At 47.1% G+C, this 20967-nt stretch overlaps 1 protein-coding gene across 1 annotated transcript in view; it reads right to left on the reverse strand.

Moving 5' to 3' along the window:
• MSRA (methionine sulfoxide reductase A) overlaps positions 1-20967 on the reverse strand; it is a 158583-nt gene that overhangs the window by 65149 nt on the left and 72467 nt on the right. The window contains exons 4-5 of the mRNA XM_033145166.1: positions 9602-9706; positions 108-214 (exon numbers count right to left, since the gene is read on the reverse strand). Coding sequence (XP_033001057.1) covers positions 108-214; positions 9602-9706 — 212 coding nt within the window. The remainder of the gene's footprint in view (positions 1-107; positions 215-9601; positions 9707-20967) is intronic.

The raw sequence follows: 20967 nt of genomic DNA on the forward strand, positions 1-20967 counted from the left end.
TGTACAGCCTGATGGCTAAAAAGTTGATGATCCCTTTTTTTCCAGAGGCCGGGTGCTTGTGGGGGACCTGAAAGTTCCCCTCACTGTAAAGTTCTACTCAGCCTTACCTTTTGGTAATCTTCTTTGGATCTCAAAGCAGCCTCCAACTGTTCTGGGGAAAACGTGTAGATGGCAGACCGATACTGTGTGCCGACATCATTCCCCTGCCTCATCCCTAAGATTAGAGGAGGAGGAGAAGAAGAAGAAGAAGAAGAAGGTGTGGGTGGCTCAGTTCTACATCCCAGAGGGTGAAAATATAACCAATCAATCTAATGTTAGTGTTGTCCTGCCACAGGTTTAGAAAAACAAGCCCTTCGCGTGTTGTACGCCCACAGTTGACATTTTTATCAAGTGTATTTCCCTCTTGCTTAACCAGAAGTGAATGCATATTATGGCTTGATGACATCACTGGCAGCCAAGTACAGCTGTAAGGCATTAAGAGAAATCAAGAGAGTGATTGCAATATGTGCTGTCATTTAATTCACTGAAATCAAGAGGCTGCTTAAAAAAATGGGAAAGGGGTATCAAAAAATCACTCAAAGAACCCAATTGTAAAGAGGCCTTTAGAAACTCTCTAATGAGTGGGGAGTGCTTATCTGAGGAGGTGGTTCTGCACCCTTACAGGAGCTGGAAAGTTTCCCCTATAATCCTGCTCTGCTTTAAACAGAGGGAGGTCCCTGTGCTGGTTCTACGGCAATAGAAGCCTAAGGCTCATTTGTTACTTCGTCACTGGGGGGAAATGGGCTGAAGATTAAGAGAGGGCTGCATGCCACTGTGAGAAGCTTGAGTGGAGGTATGGATGCACACACCAAATTGATGGCATTATGCTGTGAGCTGGCACACAGACAGACAATGACAAGGTGGAGTGGCCACCGATAAAGGCAATTCAGGGGTGGCAAGAGCCAAACCAAAGTTGGCCCCAACCAGGTCAACAGACGACAGCCTTTCTGGCACCTCTGAAGCAGCCAGGTAGAATGGCAGTTGGTGGAAACAGTTCAGGTAAGGGAGGAGCCAAATGGCAAGGGGTAATGGCAGAAGCAGTTAGCATGAGACCATACCTTAAGGTGGCATAACAGGACAGACCGCCTTTGCCTCTCGTACACAAGCCACCCCATGCGTGTTGCACCCCTGATTATCTAAACGACTCTGGGACTGCGCCACTGCTGTGCTGTGCTGTGTTGTCAAACAGTTTGGACTTGCTTGTGAAATGGAATAGTTTGCTTGCTGCACGGCAAAAAAGGCAGGCCAGGGGAAGAGGGAGATTTTGCCAACCTGTGACACAATGCACGTTTCATATAAGTGCCCCATTTATTCTGCTGTTTCATATAAGTGCACCATTTATTTTCAAGAGAACATCAAGGTGGCCTTAAAAAAACAAAACTTTTCTTCTTCTTCAAAGAAGCACTGGTGCTTACTATCAACTCCCCCTGGCAACTATTGCTTGTGGAAATCTCAATAGGCAACAAATGAGGCAAGAAATTCAATTTAGGAAACAATAGTGTAGAATGACCGATCCTGATAATCCTTTCTTTGTCGAGAAGGAAGTCTACCCAGGCAAGCACTACACCACATGTGTGAGATGAGTCACCTTAAAATTCCACCTGGAAGCCTTAACTCCCCCCCCCCCCGGGATACCTTAATCAGCAAATCCGGAGCAACCTTAGATTTGTATCACAGTCGTATTAACCATTTTTGGTCAGGCGGTTTGAAAGTCGCATTTTTCAATACAACTTTTTGGTTCCTGAAATTCATTCTGATTGTGCACATAAAATACCTGTCAGGGAACTGTCCCCGGCTCAGCACAAGGTGGTGGAAGGGCTCTCGGGATGCTACAGAGAGCCTCAGCCCCACCTGACCAGTAGCACCTCCTCGTCCAGCGGAGGGAGCAGCGAGGTCTCCAGTGCGGAGGGGCAGGCAGCTCAGGAGCTGGAGAGCCGAGGCTCTGGGTATGTTGGAGAGACCCTGCACTCCTCTCGCTCAGTGGGCAAGGAGGGAGACACGCTATTTCCGTTGCCCCAAGTATGCAGAGGAGTGAAACAAAAAGAGGGGAGGCGGAGATTTCGGATACCAAAACTCTTATGTTGGGGTCAGAACCGGAAGGGGCCACTACCGGATTCTGCAGACGGTTGATACAGACATGAACTTTTAAGCTCTGCACTGTACATAGCATGCACAATAAAACTAATAAAGAAACGGTTGGAGTTTTGCCTGGTTTCTCATGAGCAACCATCCAAGGACCTTACAATACCACAGACAGAACTCTACAGGATGTGTTGCTGTTGTGTGAGAACAGTCCAGATCCAAGGATCCCCAGGCAGGCACCTCCAGGTGGTGGAGACTTCAGGTGCCATCCTGGCACCCGGGCATCTTCACTTGGTCACAAGTGACTGATAGCCTGTTGCAAAATGCACCCGGCGCATTTCAAACACTGCATATCACTACTGAAACTTCAGAACCAAATCCCCACCTACATAGAAAAGTCGTGTTGTTGTTTAGTCGTTCAGTCGTGTCCGACTCTTCGTGACCCCATGGACCAGAGCACGCCAGGCACGCCTATCCTTCACTGCCTCCCGCAGTTTGGCCAAACTCATGTTAGTAGCTTCGAGAACACTGTCCAACCATCTCATCTTCTGTCGTCCCCTCCTCCTTGTGCCCTCCATCTTTCCCAACATCAGGGTCTTTTCTAGGGAGTCTTCTCTTCTCATGAGGTGGCCAAAGTACTGGAGCCTCAGCTTCAGGATCTGTCCTTCTAGTGAGCACTCAGGGCTGATTTCTTTGAGAATGGATAGGTTTGATCTTCTTGCAGTCCATGGGACTCTCCAGAGTCTCCTCCAGCACCATAATTCAAAAGCATCAATTCTTCGGCGATCAGCCTTCTTTATGGTCCAGCTCTCACTTCCGTACATTACTACTGGGAAAACCATAGCTTTAACTATACGGACCTTTGTCGGCAAGGTGATGTCTTTGCTTTTTAAGATGCTGTCTAGGTTTGTCATTGCTTTTCTCCCAAGAAGCAGGCGTCTTCTAATTTCGTGACTGCTGTCACCATCTGCAGTGATCATGGAACCCAAGAAAGTGAAATCTCTCACTGCCTCCATTTCTTCCCCTTCTATTCCCCTTCATGGATCACTGCCTTGTCGTGGCGAAGGGGCTTGAATTACTCAGGGAAGCTATGGACAGGTCAAGATGGACAGGTCATAGTGGAGAGTTTGGACCAAACGTGATCCACCTGGAGAAGGAACTGGCAAGCCACTCCAGTATCCCTGCCAAGAAAACTCCATGGACATGGACAAAGAAAAGTCGTATCTGCTTCTAAAATAAATCAAAACTCAGGTGTCACTTAACCGTCGCCGCATACATCTGAGCCGAAAGGGGTGGTGCATGTGATGGAAAAGACTGCTCTACTTCCCCATTGACCTCATTCCACATACGAAAGGAATTACAAGCTGGACCCACTCCGTTGATCTTGAGGCGTGGCTGGGTCTGTAAAGAATTGCTCCTGAAACTGCGTGCAGAAACCTGGCCATTTAAAGCTTTTCTAGTAAGTACTAGCGCAGGCATAGGCAAACTCGGCCCTCCAGATGTTTTGGGACTACAACTCCCATCACCCCTAGGTAACAGGACCAGTGGTCGGGGATGATGGGAGTTGTAGTCCCAAAACATCTGGAGGGCCGAGTTTGCCTATGCCTGGACTAGCACTTTAGAGTTGCGGACAGTCTATGAGAAGCCACCATGTAGCTGCCCAACAATTGGCTGAATATGAATTAATGTATATACAGTATACTAATGGAGCCAAGTCTGCTATGGAAACTTGTTGCCATGCTGACCCTCAGAACAAGAAATGCAAAGTAGTTTGAACCATGGGCATCCCTGAAACAAGGACCACCTCACCCAGCCAACACTAAGGATTTACTCGTTCTATTGATTTTAAGCATGGGTTTAATTCTCTCGCCAGAACCAACAGAATTTCGAACTTATTGACTTAGACCCGGGCCATGCCAGTTACACAGAGAAAGGCCACTGCTCAGGGCTGGTGCATCTGCTTAACCTGCAGAATCTCTCAGGTTCAGTCCTCATCATCTCCAGGTAGGACTAAGAAGGTCCCTTCTGAAACCTTGGAGAGCCACTGCCAGTCAATTCTCCAGACAAGACAAGGAGTTAGATAGATCAAATGGTCTGACTCAGTATGCTTCCTGTATTCCCGAGTTTCTGTGAGCTCTCTGTTAGGTAAGTTCTAAAGATTTTTTAAAAAGCAAACCATACCTTGAGCCAGAGGTAACAAGGTTCACTAGAAAATGGGTGTCTGTCAGCTTGTCCACCAGAAGACTGGGAAAGGCACACACAGACACAACCACACTTGCCTCCATGCAAGAGTTAGTTGCTAAACCTGGTGCACTAATTCTCAGCTGTGCGTCATGCAGGCACCATAGGTGAAATTAACTGAAAGTATGAAAGCGGGTGGCGCTATGGGTTAAACCACAGAGCCTAGGGCTTGCTGATTAGAAGGTCGGCAGTTCGAATCCCCACGACAGGGTGAGCTCCCGTTGCTCGGTCCCAGCTCCTGCCCACCTAGCAGTTCGAAAGCACGTCAAAGTGCAAGTAGATAAATAGGTACCGCTCCGGTGCGAAGGTAAACGGCGTTTGCGTGCGCTGCTCTGGTTCGCCAGAAGCGGCTTTGTCATGCTGGCCACATGACCCGGAAGCTGTACGCCGGCTCCCTCGGCCAGTAACACGAGATGAGCGCCGCAACCCCAGTCGGACACGACTGGAGCTAATGGTCAAGGTATGAAAGTGAAAGAAAAACTGTTCAGCTAAAACTGTTGGAAGTTGTGACTAGCTTAGAGAGAAGCTGTGATGTGGAAAAGGCACCCAACAGGAAAGGTGAGCAGTATGTTATAGAAACGCTCCACAGAAGCTGAATTATGGCACTGGAATTGAGATTATGCTGTGCTTCAAACTGGATCAGGAGCACACCAGAATGAAGACCATAATACGTTACACAGCTGCCTGAGCCTCCTGTTCCAATGTAATGCAAGAGTGTCATTGAGCCAGGAAGCAAAGGTGGCCTTGAATGCATCCAACAAAGCTAAGACGCATTGTGTAGTCACAAAAAAAACTCACCGGGTGTTGATAAGCTACAGATCAAGCAGAAGCCAAAATTAATCCTTGCAGTGCGATTAGAAACTAGATGAATATTCCAGGCCTGAGACCATGCTACTTTTCAAAGTGGAATCACCAGGTTTAATTCAGTTCAAGTGTAAGCTTGGATCGCAATGGCATTTTGAGAGCCGCACACATGGCACTCCTAATCTCCCCCTCCCATGCAAGGCAAGAACCTAATGGAACCGTTTTCCGTTCCCCTCCATTCTCAAAGGATCCAAGTGGTAATGGAGACAAATCGCTATGCTCTGAAGCGCTCTTTTGGCACGGCGCAGTGAAACTGTAAAGGGCAGCTCATAGCTCTTACTTTGGTTGTAAAAATGTATCTTTGATTTACAGAGTTTTCTGCAGCTGTCACTTGTCTTCTGATATATCGATCCGCGATTTTCCTCTCCCCACAATCAATACCTGCTGAGTTAAGACTAATAAAACTCCCTTCCTGCAGCTCATCATATGATTATTTAGCAGAAGTCATTTGTACCGTGTCGCCCTGGCTTCATCTCATCACTCACTGTAACGATTCTTGCGAAAAGAGCTTGAGAGTCGCCAATGGAAAAGGGAAAATTTTGAAGAGAAGGTCATGGCATGTTAATGAGCTGGCACTGAGGCTGCCCCACTTGTTTGGCAAGGGGAGAAGGAGCTCCGCACCCGGAGGAGGAACTGGGCAGCTAAGTTCCCAGCTGCAACTGCCCCTGGTGAAGCTGTAGGCCACAAGGAAACCAGGGCCTCTGCTTCACCAAACTTAACTGCCCGTTTCAGGTTTCACAAAGGCATCAGCTGGAGGTAGAGCAGGGGTGAAGAGGCAATAACTGTTAGGAAACGTCCCGTGGGGGCAAGTTGTGAGACTGACCCCCAGGTAGGGACGAAGCCTGCGTGCCCTCCTGGCTACTCGAGTCCAGGGGCACATTCATATGCGATTGTTCCCAGGTGTGAAGAACAACACACACAAGCCATTAAGGCTAAAACTAATTTATTGTAGATAAGATGCAGAATATGTCTCTGCTTGCCAGCTCATTAAGTCAGAGCTGTGCATTAGGGTGTCCGGCATCTCTGAGCCAGAAAACGAAAGTAAAGTACAACAGTACAGTACAAAAACATCACGTGTGTGAGAAAGCTGGTAGAACTGGTGGCTTTCCCACAGGATAAAACAGACACATAGTCATGCTGGCCTCGCTGCTGCAGCTTTTGCAGCTCGGCTTGTAATAATATCCTGACAATAACAGCCCCTTATGCTTTGTACTATGGAGTCACTTGCCAGTTCAGGAGCCCAAAGTGTGGGATATTCAAAGAGCAGTCAAACCAAAGATTTATTGTTTGCGAAGATAGGTTCGTGATATCTGAAGCTCACAGCTCCTGTAATTCTAGATTCAGGTAGGTAGCCGTGTTGGTCTGGCGCAGTCGAAATAAATAAATAAAAATTGTCCAGTAGCACCTTAGAGACCAACTAAGTTTGTTCTGGGTATAAGCTTTTGTGTGCATGCACACTTCTGTGAGACACTCCCACTGTGCCCTGCCAGGGGCATTGCCATATATAGTCTCCTCGCCTGCGTGGACACACTCGTCTTTTACCTCTCTTCATCTCATCACCATTCCAGAAATCTGAGAGCAATCTGCATCTCTGAGCTCCATTGCTCAGACACCACCTTAAGCTAGACCAGGGGTAGTCAACCTGGTTCCTACCGCCCACTAATGGGCATTTCAGGATTCCAGGTGGGCGGTAGGGGGTTCTACGGCACATGTTACTGCAGCACTGATGGGCGGTAAGGAAATTTTACCATCATTAGTGGGTGGTAGGTATAAAAAGGTTGACTACCCCTGAGCTAGACTTCAGCATGTCTCTGTAACTGAATCACCATTTTAAGCTTGCCTGAACAAAGCTTCCATAATATTCTAGTGGGAGAAGCTGGTAAAATGTGGGTTGGACGGTGTTACTGTTATGTGGATTTGTAGCTGGTTGGCTCTCTCCTCATTTTTAACATGTCAAAACGAAATAGCAGGCTCACAGCAGAATGCATAATGGTGGCTTAGGCCTCCTTTCACATTCTATATGGGTACAGCTGTTCTTCCACTCCTCTAAGAAGACACATCTGTTCATTAGAAAAAACAATGTAATTTCTAGTGACTAATTTTAATTATTTGCTGATGATAGATTCTTTGTGCATCTATAAAAGGCACAGGCTTCCCCACTCAGTGACAAACAAACAGGCCCTTTAGGTGAAATGGGATGGAGTAAAGAAAATCTGATGCAAACTGAGAAAAATGAGTGAATGGGGCAGTTTGAAAAAGAAAAGGGGATTCCCTGGGTCCTCCACCTCGTCAGTTGACTCAGAGGCAGCAACCAGAGCAATAGACTGGTTTCACAAGCTTGGCTTTCTGTACAGCATGGTTTAATCTTCAGTCGCTGCTGAGGTCTGATTACAGGATTCATAAGGGCCTTTTGAAAGCTGTCAATGAGCTGTGAGTCACATACCCACCACTGCCCCACCCCACCCCCACGCCACATCCATGGTGGAGGAGGAAATGAAACCCCATGGAGACAGCATAGGTAACAGGAGTCAGAGTTGCATCCCATGTTGGAAGAAAAATATGGTGGGAGGATCGCCCAAAGGCATACAATGCCCAGCATGCTCACTGCAGCTGAGCTACTCCACTAGCCAACCGGAGGGAAGGGAAAGAGCTGGGCAAGCTTTAAAAGTAGCAACAGACAGGGCAAACGGAGGAAAGTGGGGAACCTTGGATCGTCCTCCTGAAAAGACACAACTCGGTCTTGTTGAAGGGAGGAGGCACCCTCTAACTTTCCCCCAACCTGCTGCCTTCCGAATGTTTTCGACTGCATCTTCCAACAGTCCCAGGCAACAAGGTGGAGAAGGCTGCTCCAACCCACCTCTCTCACCTTCCCTGCTGCTGGATTCTGAATGCTTTGGGGTAGGAGGAGCAGCAACAAGGAGCTGCTCTCAGCAGCGGTGGAGCCTATGCCCATGCTGCCCGGGGCGGGCGCACAGGGCGTGCCCCCGTGGGGGATGGGGCACGAAGGGGCACCCTCCCATGCGCCACAGAGTAGGAGAGGGGTGGGGAGACTGCTGCCCACTCTTCTCCTGCTCTCCGCTGCCAGGTTAGGCCTAACCCGGCAGCAGAGGCGGGAGGAATTGCTGTTGCCCAGCACACCTCGCCACGGCCAAGGAGGGCTGCCCTCTGCTGCCGGGTCGTAAGAGCTGATGCCACTGGGTGCGAGGTATGCCACGGCCGAGGAGGGTGGGCGGCAGCGCTGCTGCCCACTTGCCTGCTCTCTTACCCCAGGTCATGCCTGACCTGGGAGTGAAGCTGCGCTAGGCACAAGCACCGCAGCCAAGGTGCAGCTCCTTCTGGCACCAAGCTAGGCTCCGGTGAAGGAGCCTGCTGTGGGTGTGCCTGCTTGTGCCCCCTCTCAAAATTGCACCCAGGGCCACAGCACACACACACCCGCCACGCTATGCCTCTGGCTCTCAGGCCCCTCTGCTCTCAGTGAGGTGCAAACTGAAGGATAACACCTGCCTCCTCTGAATGCCAGGAACTGGTGAAAACCATGGTGAAGACAGTCGGAAACAGGACACCAATCTAGGTGAAACTTTGGTCTAATCCGGCAACAGTCTGTATAAAAACCAGGTGTCACCGAGCTCTTATTAGGGGGGGGGGGGTTGAATGGGTGGAAGACACCAAGGATCCGTGCACCTCTCCCCTTGCTTTTGTGAGGTACAGTCACCTCCAAAGTCACAAATCTGGAATGAAGGGACTCATGTTGTGAGCGGCATTTTAGAGCAAGTTATCAGCCAGCAATCCCTAGGCCGAAACTGCTCCGTTTCCTTATTTCTCTTCCTCCAGGCATGTACTTCTTTCATCCTGCAGACACTTCCAGGGAGGAGCTATCAAACCTGGCTAAGACGATGGTCTCCGATCAGCAAGCCCTGCAACCTCTCGCTCATTTTTCTCTAATAGTAAGAGATACCTGTAGTGATTCTGGAAAGATGAAAAAAAAAAAAAAACCCACCAAATTCAGAGGATAAAGCTCTGTGCCTGAGTGAAATTATCAACTGTGGAGAGGCCTTTAATTTGAAAGACAAAAGATCGCATTAAGGAAGAAACTGTAATAATCAAAGTTGAAAGGAATGTCTATTGTCTTGTTCTCTGTTCTCTTCTCTCTCTCTCTCTCTCTGGGAATTTTCACAGGCAGGCATCTGTGGGGGGTTGGGACTGCCTTGTGAGCTCCCTGCTCCTCATTCTTCCCCACCCCATCAATAAATGCCGGCAATCATACTCTCAAGCTGCGGTGTGATTTCAAGGTTCATCTCTTCCTAGCAGCTCGAACACTAATTATCCCAGCTGTAATTAGTAAGATAATTAAATACTGGCTCGCTCATCACTCTACCTTGTGTCGGGTCATGATTCTCCCAGAAGACCTTGAGCAGTTTCTCAAAGCTGATGGTTTCTGGCTGAAATACCACTCGCACAGCTTCGGTATGGCCAGTTCTCCCTTCAACGAAACAAAAAAAGAAGAAGAAGAAGACAAAGTATTAATCACAAAAGGCCACCCCAAAAGAATGGGCACCTGCCTCACCAATAAATTAAAATGGCAATATAAATATGTGGATAGGATAGGGATTTCTAATTGGCTCGCAATTTTACCACATCACTTTTTCAGGTGGCTTGAGAGGAGCATTTGCAGTGCATTGCGATGGATTCCTTGAGCAGAGGCCTTGCAAGACGATCCCAGAAAGGCCAGCTGGCGCACGTTTCACTGTAGCAGCCATGACGTTGGACCACAAAGAAAACTAAGCCAGAACCTCTGTTCTGTTCCACGGTTCATGGCGTGAGGAAGGCTGGGCTGAGGTAGCTGGTCAAGTTTCATGCTCTCTTTCATTTGTGTGAAAAGTTACCTCCCATTTCCAGGAGGTGGGTTGGATATCCGTTGCAAACAAAAGTTGTGCTGCATTGACACTCTTTTTTCTCCGTGGCTGTTGCCAGTTTCCATTTTCTTACTTGCTCTCACTGTCCTTGGTTCTTTTGCTCTCACTGATGTTAGCCAGAAGTTGGCTCTGGCAACGCATGCAATTTTATTCATGACATTGCATTGCTCTGATGTACTGATACCCTACAGTGTGTGTCGTTAAATTATGGCACCGATGGTGCCCGCAAACGAATTCACAGCCAGATAAAATGAGGGCAAATGAGGGCTGAGGGCAGCAACAGGCAAAGAAGTGCTGAGAGGAAGCCACAGTCAGATAACTAAAGGGGCAGCAAAGAGTACTGAATCAGCAGAAGGGCTTGGCAAGGTAAGTAATTCTTCGGCAAGTTGCTTGCCTGTGCCAAACATGACAATTTTAACATGAATGTCAAAATTAAGGAACGTTCAATGCAGCCTGACTAGCACCCAAGTGGTAATACAGGTGAAACTTGAAAAATTAGAATATCGTGGAAAAGTCCATTTATGTAAGCAATTGTTTTCATTAGCTACTGGAGTTTAATATAGGAGATAGACTCATGACATGCAAAGCGAGATATGTCAAGCCTTTGCTTGTTATAATTGTGATGATTATGGCGTACAGCTGATGAAAACCCCAAAGTTGAAATTGTTAATTTGGGGTTCTCATCAGCTGTACGCCATAATCATCACAATTATAACAAATAAAGGCTTGACATATCTCGCTTTGCTTGTCATGAGTCTATCTCGTATATTAGTTTCACCTTTTAAGTTGAATTACTGAAAGAAATGAACCTTTCACGATATTCTAATTTTTCGAATTTCACCTGTAAATGCATAAAGGCTACAGCAGACAAAGAACTCAGTGGTAGGGCCCAGCATTCAAAACTGCCATTGTTCTAGGCGTGTTTTGCGACAGGGAATTTCAATAATGCAAGCAGTTTCTGAGCTCTGGGCACAGTACTGAGCCTAAGATTTCAGATTAAAACTGCCACTGCTGGAAGAAAAGGGGGACCTTTTCCTGCCTCCCTACTTCCAGCCACTCTCTGAAGACTGGAGAAGAATATTATCATAAGAATATGGGGAGGGGGGAGTACTAGACCATGTGGAAAATGAGCATAATATTTTAGCTGCAGTTCATTCATTTTCAGCTTTGTATTCTTGTTATTAAAAAAAGCGTGCCTAGACGCTCCATTGCAACGCCCCGATCTAGGTTTAAGGTGCCATTTAATTCCTAGCTTTCATATCTCAATTTCTAACACTGGTAGGGTCATTATATTAGCTGTGCTGGAAGATCAGCTTCATAGGGCTTCTCACTCTCTAAACTGTGTCACCTGACACCAGCTGCTTTATTGGGCTGCAGAAAAGACTGAGAAGGGAAACAGGGATGTAAAGAGAGATAAAAATGGCAGTGGCTCGGGATTTTGGGACCCCAGATCTAAAAAAACTGTGCCAATTGTGATGCATAGAGGAAATGCAATGTTATTTCATGCACACACTTGCATAAACGCATGGGTTCTGGTATGTCAGTTCTAACCCTGGGCTGCCAGTTGTTTCCATGTGAACCAAGCAGTTACCATTTTACGCCTGGTAATAGCACTTCTCAATTAAAACTATGTACAGTGCAAGGGGGGAAGGCATGATTAATTACAAATTATTCCTATAATGGAATTACTGCATAATCTACCCAGTGGATTTGGTTATCTCAATAACTCTCAAATTATTAATTGGGGATTATATCTATTTTATGGTTAAGTTCAAACCCAGGATATGAACCGCTCTTCTGTTGCCAAGAACGCTGATACTCAGCATTCTGTGAATGGAATTTCAAGTAACTTCAGTCCAGAAGACGATATAATCAGAGAATCGTAGAGTTGGAAGGGATCCCAATGGTCATCTAGTCCAACCCTCTGCAATGCAGGAATCTCAACAAAAGCAGCTAAACCTTAGAACAGGAGTTTGCCTATTTATTTTTATATATTCAATAAATTTATATCTATCTATATATATACATATAAATGTTCAAGATGGGTGCACGGATGCGAGGCCTTGCTCCGTAACCGCTTGACCGCTTCAAATTTGGACACAACATTCCTTGGTCATATGGGAAGGTTCTCAGGTACCTAGATTGCAAAAATATCACACCTTTCCCAGGTGCAAAAAAAAGCGCCCTCAAGTGGACGTCAAAGCAACAGATTAGCCAAAATGCTGAGTTCTGTTACGCAACTGCGCAAACTTCTGCGGATCCCTAAGTGTGCTGATGTCTTCTGGCATCAGTCGCTGTGATGTTCGGGCTGAGGAATGCTTAAGAAGCTCCCGAACAATCGTCCAGGAAGGAGGGAACAGTCAGGCATGTGTCTCTGCCAAGCTCCTACTTGTGTGTAGGACATTTCCTGACAGCATCAGCCTGGCCTGCACGGCACAAGCACCCTTGGAGGGGCAAGCCTTGACCGTTGCTTCTCTACATCATGAGGCAGCTGGAGTGCCCCTCACCCCACTGCCACTGCTGCTCATGCACCAGTTCTTTGCTCTCAGCGACAACGTGGAGGCTGTGGTTTTTGTAAAGAAGCAGCACTGTCATTGTCAGGCAGCTGGCCTGCAATGGCGCCCACCTGAGAGGTACCAGAACTGTGCTCCGCTGTATTCCAGCAGAAAAAAAGCCATGGTCTCCCCTGAAAAACAGATTTCTACACACACACACAAAACACATAAACATCTAGACACTAGCACCATGATGTTCCGCTGTTCGTTACAATCCACATTATGCATGGGGAATTTGCTGGGGTTTTTTTTTTACTATATGTTAGTCAATGTTTGTATCTTACTTATACGTGAATGTAAATCCGGATAATTACTACTCTGACTTCGGTGAAATTGTTCTGCGTAACAGAGATGAAGGTCTACTGAGGACCTACAGGGGCTATTAGAATGACACAACAAAAATAAATCTTGGGAGTCTTTGGGGGGAAAGCACAGTGGAAACATCTGTTCATCGCACAACAGGAATAATGGGGAGGGGAAAGTAGGAAGGACAGGGAGATATATTAAAACCATTGGAGAATAACGGGAGAAAAGGCACAGGAGCTTTTAATTGTGCCTTCAAATCTCAAACCTCCAAATTCAGCACTCATTTCTGTCCTTTCATTGCTAGTTGCGATTGGAGATGGGGAGAGATGAAAGAACCAAAGTGGAATGATGGGGAGGGGGACAGCTTCATGTTAAGAAAGATATAAGAAATTAGGATTAAATGTAGTAGGACACGGTAGTAAAAATGTGTACAACATACTTTGATTTGTGGGACAGTGCAAATATTTTTGTACATTGTATGTGTGCATGTTCCTTTACTAATTAAGTACTTTCTTCTGTTAGCCACACTAAATTTGCAGTGTATGTAAGAGCTGTTTGACAGTGGAACAGACTCCCTAGGAAGGTGGTGGTCTCTCCTTCCTTGGAGGTTTGAAAGCAGACGTTGGTTGGCCATCTGTCAGGGATACTTTAACTGTGATTCTTATATTGCAGGTAGTTGGACTAATGACCCCCGGAGTACCTTCCAACTTTACAATTCTATGATTCTATGTGTTGGTGGGTGTGCACCCAGTAAGCAACATGCTAGGATGCCAAGTGTGAGTGGATGAGAGAATCCAAGGATCTCGTTTTATAGCTTCTTGGCCTGGTCTCTTATCGTTGTGGTTTCTGAATCCAGAGCAGCCATCATCACCTCCTGAAGTGTGCTGAGGGGTAAGAAGGAAGACCTGCGCTCCACAAGCTAGAGTGGCCTGAGAGGCTATATGTGGTGCTTTTATCTCCTGCCCACCGAACTCTGCACAGGCAGAGAAGGCACCTGGCTGGTGTCAAAGGAAGCATGTGAGCAGAGCCGTCTTTCCCACTGGGCTTACTTCTTCTTAAGATTTAGTGTCAGGAAATAACGTAGTCCTGGACACAGCAGAGTTAACCACAGGTTTTCTTGAAGCTTCTGGCTGTAGAGCATTAACTGGACAGCACAACGCAGGAACTCAGGAACTCACTTGGATAACTATATACAGCATTTATTGAAGCAGCTAGTAACATAAGTTACTATGTACAGACTTTACAAATAAAAGAAACAAAACATAAAACCTTTCCTCTCTGTCTCTCTCTCTCTCAACCTCCAGTACATCACAAACAACTACCACCACCACACAAGCTCTCACACAGAGCTCATTCTTTAGGAACTCATTGACCAATCACAGGTCGTTGCTAAGGGTCTGGAGAGAGAGAGCAGGTCTTGGCTTTCTGCCAACTGGTAATTGCTACAGAGGTGATAAGCTGACTTTCTGCACGTAGGCACTTTGAAATCTCTAACATTACTGGTGCATTGCGCCAAGGCGCCAGCCTCTCAGGGGTGCCCCAGTGAGTGGGGGAGCTGTGCAGCTTTGCTAGCGGCCTCCCCTTTCCCTCCTGCACACCTACCAGCTGCGCCCGGTCAACTATATGACTGGCGGGCGTGCAGCTTCCTTCCCAAGCCTCCGCGGGAGGAGAACGATCCCTGCAGAGGCTTAGGATGGAACCTGCACCCGGTCAACCATATGGCTGGCAGGCGTGCAGCTTCCTACCGAAGCCCCCATGGGAGGAGAGCGATCCCTGCAGAGGCTTGGGAAAAGGTCGACAACACTGGGAAACGGGGGGTTGGGGTGGGGCACCGGAGGGATCTTTGCACCACGGCGCCGGATATGCTTAAGACGGCCCTGCATGTGAGGATGCCTTCCCCCAGTTCTTCTCCTACCCCGTCTTCATGACGGCACTGAACTTTTGATCCTTGCCTTACACCTTGCACACCTCCTTCTGGCAACTCCTGCAGCCAAGCTGGTGCCCAATGTCTTGCTTTCCTTTCCTTTGGACCATGTCAGCAAGGCCAAGAAGGGGGGTTTTGTCATCTGGGCAGCCCAGGACCTCCATACACACTGCCTTTGGGGCTGCCAATGCAGCAATTTAACTTCACCCCCAGAGGCGCTTTTCTCTTGAAACAGGCGGGTGACAATGACAACAACAACAACAACAACAACAACAACAACAACAGTGGTGGCAAATGAGAGAAACAAATAATGACCAGGTTGGAGCCCCCTTTCCGCTGGCAGGGCCTATGCCGTTGCTGGGATGCTGGCATAGGGCTTGTGGGTGGACATGGACTGGGACCCATTGCCAGGCCTGCAAGTCTGTAATTCCGCATTTGGCAGCAACGTGAGCCTAAAACTCTATAGAGAATTCTTGGAGACATCAATCGCAAGGTGGGGAAAGACATACTAGGTCTATTTCAAAGTGCCTTTCTAACGAATGTGCATCTTCCACCCCTCTAAATACAAAGCAGATACAAAATCAGCAGGTGTAAGGTAATAAATCTGGATAAAACTCAAAATACTTTTTCCCTGAGATAAGGCTTCCAGTAGGGAACATTTCTGCTTTTCAACATGACAGCAGAAAGAGAGGTCGTTCATGTTATAATAGTTTTTGTTGTGCAACTTAATAAAGAAAGGGTCACTGCTGAAGATGAAAACTTCCTGATTCCGGAATGTATTTTCCGATTTTGCTCTTAAAGCATGTTCATTTCACTCTGAGGGTGCCTTCATATCTCACGTTAAAAACAGAAAGTTCTCCTCAGTCAGTCGAGCAGCCCCGCAGACTGAGGCAGCAAAATTTCAGGAACCTTCTGTGCTGAAGCTTAAACTCTGAAACGGAGCCGCAGAACCTTGATGGATTGATCTCAGGTCAGAAAATCTCAGTGTCAAACAGCTTTCTGCTTCTGTTCGCCATGTTCGGCTCAACCATATGAGGCCAGCTTTTCAACAATAAATGTTCATAGGAAGGGAGCTTGCAGCTAGAACCGACATGCTGTTCTAGGGCCTATTATCCTTGTTTCTATGTAACAAGGCCTTTGTGCAATCAAGCTCTGCGGCAAGCAGATGGGGGTTGCCAAGTGTCCCAAGGCCGCTCGATACTAAGTGTAGATGTGGGTTGAAAGTGGGTTAAAGCCCCGGTATGCTGAAGTTCTGTTGATTTAAAACAGCACTGACAATTTCTGCACAAGTAGCACCTCGCTTCAGCCTGCCTGACCCACATTAGTTCAAGACAGTGCTTTTTTTTCTTTTAAAAAAATGTTTAGGGGTACAGTGGTGCCTCGCTAGACGAAAATAATTCGTTCTGCGAGTGTCTTCATATAGCGAATTTTTCGTCTAGTGAAGCACCAAGGCAGAATAGCGGTTTTCACGACGAAATTTTTTTTCCCCGTCTTGAGAGGCAGCCCCATTGACTTTTTCGTCTTGCGGGGCAGCCTTCCGCTAGCGAATGCCTTTCATCTAGCGAGTTTTTCGTCTAGCGAGGCATTCGTCTAGCGGGGCACCACTGTACTCTCGTTTTGACTCAAGGAAATCACCATTTTATAGTTCAAATCAGGGAAAATAAATACAGTAAATGGACAAAAGTACAAAGATTCACAAAATATTTAGGGTTATATGTACCCCTGCGTCCTCCCAGAAAAAAAGCACTGGTCTTTCTCTTAGCAAAGGTCATGCCATGGAGTAGGGATGAAAGTTTCCGTTTCAAAAGTGTAATCCCACTTAAATTAATCCAATTAACTAGTTTAATCCAAGTGTGAGTGGAATTGGCCAGCAACCACCTGCTTGAGCACTTTACCCAGGAAACAGGGTGGTGACAACTGGCTTACATATCACCTACAGTGGACGCTTGGGTTGCGAACGTGATCTGTGCGGGAGGCACGTTTGCAACCCGCAGCATTCACAACCCGAAGCGCTGCGTCTGCACACGCATGGGTTGCAATTCTGCAAATGCGCAAAGTGCGATTTAGCGCTTCTGCGCATGTGCAAGCGCTGAAACCCGGAAGTAACCCATTCCAGTACTTCCGGGTTCAGCGTGGTGCGCAACCCGAATTCACGCAACCTGAAGTGGCCATAACCCGAGGTATGACTGTATTTTAAAGAAGCTGGAATCACAGACCCCACCCCCACCCCCAAAAAGAGGCATTTACAACCTCCTGGACCCACTGAATATCCTTTCCCTGCAGGAAGGGCAAGTGTCAAGTATTGGTCAAGCACATACCCTCTGGCTCCAGTAACTGAAAGCTATTCAATATAAACAACACTGAACACCTTCCCAAGTCATGGCGGATGCAAGGAATGTTATTCTCAAAGTGCCTAGCAAGCCTGTCACCGCAAGCTACAAAGGGCTGTGCCATATCTCCCCTTGGTCAAAATGCCTTGAACCACATGGAAAAGCTACATTGGGAAACAGTGTAATGCCTGGAAGGGAGACCGTCTTTTGTAGCCCTAACTGCAGCAGGGGAGATTCCATATTGAGTCCTATCACAATTAGACTCATCACGAGCATTTCTCTACCTGCCATATGTATTTTGTTGTTGTTCAGTCATTTAGTCGTGTCCGACTCTTCGTGACCCCATGGACCAGAGCACGCCAGGCATGCCTGTCTTTCCCTGCCTCCCACCGTTTGTTCAGACTCATGTTGGCAGCCTCAAGAACACTGTCCAACCATCTCGTCCTGTCGTCCCCTTCTCCTTGTGCCCTCAATCTTTCCCAGCATCAGGGTCTTATCCAGGGAGTCTTCTCTTCTCATGAGGTGGCCAAAGTATTGGAGCCAAAGAGTGTGTGTGTGTGTGTGTGTGTGTGTATTATGTAAACTTCAGACACGGCAGGTACACCACACTAACAGATGGGGTGCCCTGGAGGTGTTCGGATGCAGCATGCCCTGAGCCATCTTCTCATATTGAACCAGAGGGTGTAAGGGTGCACCAGCCAGTTGGGTGTCAGGGACTGGCAGGAAGTTGAGTGTGCACCGGGGGAAGGGGGGCTGGAGTCTGACTCGGGAGAGGGGGGGTCAGTGATTTGTGGGGAACTGTTCCCGCCAGGAGGGCAAGAGTTGGAGGCAGGGGGAGCTTCAGAGCTGGAGGTTGGAGCTCAGGATGGGTCGGGAGAAGAGGAGGAAGAGGCAGGCCAGGTACCGTGTTTCTCCTAAAATAAGCCATAGCCATAAAATAAGCCATAGCAGGATTTCTATGCATTTGCGAAATATAAGCCATTCCCCGAAAATAAGCCATAGTGATGCACCACCTCCCATTAAAACAGCCTGGAGAGGCGTGGCTATGCAGCATACTGATGTGACGCGGTTAAAATAAGACATCCCCTGAAAATAAGCCATACTGTGTTTTGTTGAGGGGAATAAAATATAAGACGGTATCTTGATTTAGGAGAAACACGGTAAGTGAAGGGCCGGGTGCTTCCCTACCCTCTCCTGCACCGCTGTCTCCCAGAACCAGGAAGGGATTGAAAAGGGATGAGCAGAGGAAACTTCCATGTAGGCGAAGTCTCCAACTGCGTGCACGGAGCCCATCAGGGGGCGGTACATAAACTGATGGAGGGAGAGTGGCCCTCAGTTGATGCAACTGCCCCAGAGAGTGTGGAACTGGGACAAAATGCTTGTTTACAAAGCTATTGTACTACCAACCTAACTATATGCTTGTAAAACATGGACCACTTAAAAACGCCATCTCCAACTCCTCGAAAGATTCCATCAACGGTGTCTCCAAAAAAGTTTACACATCACTTGGGAAGACAGGTGAACTAATACCAGTGTACTGGAAGAAGCAAAGATCAACAGTGTTGAAGCAATGATTCTTCAACATCAACTTCGTTGGACTGGTCATGTTGTGCAGATGCCTGATTATTGTCTACCAAAGCAACTACTCTATTCTGAACTTAAAAATGGAAAGCGTAATGCTGGTGGTCAACAAAAGAGGTTTAAAGACTGTCTCAAGGCAAAAAAAAATTTAAAAAAATGTAGTATAAACACCAACAATTGGGAAACACTTGTCTGTGAGCGCTCCAACTGGAGAACCAAAGGTTTCATGGGCTTTGAAGACGCTCAAACTCAGGACGAAAGGGAGAAACGTACTAAGAGGAAGGCAAACCCTCATCATGATCAATCCCCGCCCGGAAACCTATGTCCCCACTGTGGAATTACGTGTGGATCCAGAATTGGCCTCCACAGTCACTTATGGAATCATTGTTAAAACTGTGTTTATGGAAGGCAATCATACTCGGCTACGAGGGATCGCCAAAGAAGTGCAAAGATACCCAGAGCTGCAGATGTAACTGTGTTATCTTTGACGACAAAGAGTTAACTATCTGCTGTGTGCATTCTTTTGGCTGGGAAGCACCCCTGACACTGGGAAAGAACTCTGCTTTCACTTCATAGCGTCAGTCACTTCCTATAGGTTACTCAAGGAGTGACACCACCCAGGCCAGCAACTGACCTGTCTGATCTGAAGTGGAGAGGTGCTAGACCATGCCTGATCAGCGCAGGATATGGTCCACACGCTAACAGCTGTATACCCCTGCTGCGATGTGTCCACTACCTGATCCTGCTCCCCCCCCCCCCCGCAACACCACCCAGCTTGCTCCCAGGGACCCGTGGACCAGTGGAGGATAAAAGTTTATCATGCTGCTGTTGAAAAGCTGTTTGCCAGAAGCTAATCGCCTGTTCAGCCTATATTCATTTCACACTTGGAAAGCATAGCCACTCTCAGAAGATGACATGAAGTGAGCTCTTGCAGTGGATATTCCAAACAAGGGAGATCAGAAACATGCAGTCTTGGAAAAGAGCTATTTGTATGCCACCTAACCACTGTTTGTAAATTTCCCATCAGATTGTCAGTTTAAAATCACTGAAAATAGCTCTCTGATTTGGCTTAATGGAGGCTGCAATCATAGCCTGTGGCAGCTGCATCAAGGGGAGAGAATCTGTCACCTCACCTTATTTTCCTGTGTTGCAGTCATGCTTCTTGGTGGAGGATTAAATATGCGAAAGAAAGCCTGTGCGTTTACAGAGACCTTGTCCTCCCCACAATCATCCCCCCCCTTAAATTTCTTGAACAAGATACCACTGGGTATCTTCTAACACGATGCACCTCACTGGCTGTACAGCTGTTCAACGAACACATTTTCGTTAAACGATCTCCGCAGAGTTAAAGTTATCATAGGGTAGGTACTGTTCCACAGGGGACATTTTCAAAAGCTCTGACATTCTGCTCTACCATCAGCAGGGATATACAAATTTGTCAAATTTGGTTCTCGCTGTTTCTCATTTTTCCAATCTTAAATTCAGTTCTCCATACTGTATTTCCAAAGCAATTTGCAAACAAACAACCTTTTAGGGGGAAGTCCTCATGAATATCTGTCAACATTTCAGTGCAAATTCCTACTAATAAATGTATTTTTGGCATGCAGTTTTGACTAATACACACATTTCCCCTAATGTAATGCATTTTTTTATTTCCATTTCACACATATGCATTTCTATGCACACTTTCCCCTGGCATACGCATTTTTGTACACACTCCTGGCTAAAGACGTGCATTGCACACTTCAAAGAAATGTAAATTTCAAAAGCTATCTGTGTTTTGGTTCACATATTGGCTCCAGAAGGGTGACTTTGGTAAGAACGCAAGAACATGTGAAGAATAGTTCTGCTGGATCAAGTCAGGGACCCAGCTGGTACAGCACCCTGTTCTCACAGTAGACAACCAGGTGCACCTGGGAAGCCCACAAGAAGAGCCTAAGCAGAACCAGCACTCTCCCCTCCTGCGGTTTCCAGCAGCTCATTTACAGAAGCATGCAGTCTACAGTCATGGAAGCAGAGCATAGCCTCCATAATGGCTAGCGGCCATTGAGAGCTTTATCCTCCATGAATTGGTCCAATTCTTTGAAACCATCCAAGTTGGTGGCCATTGCTGCCTTCTGTGGGAGCAAATT

Source organism: Lacerta agilis, chromosome 3, assembly GCF_009819535.1.
Source record: "Lacerta agilis isolate rLacAgi1 chromosome 3, rLacAgi1.pri, whole genome shotgun sequence".
Lineage (NCBI taxonomy): Eukaryota > Metazoa > Chordata > Lepidosauria > Squamata > Lacertidae > Lacerta > Lacerta agilis.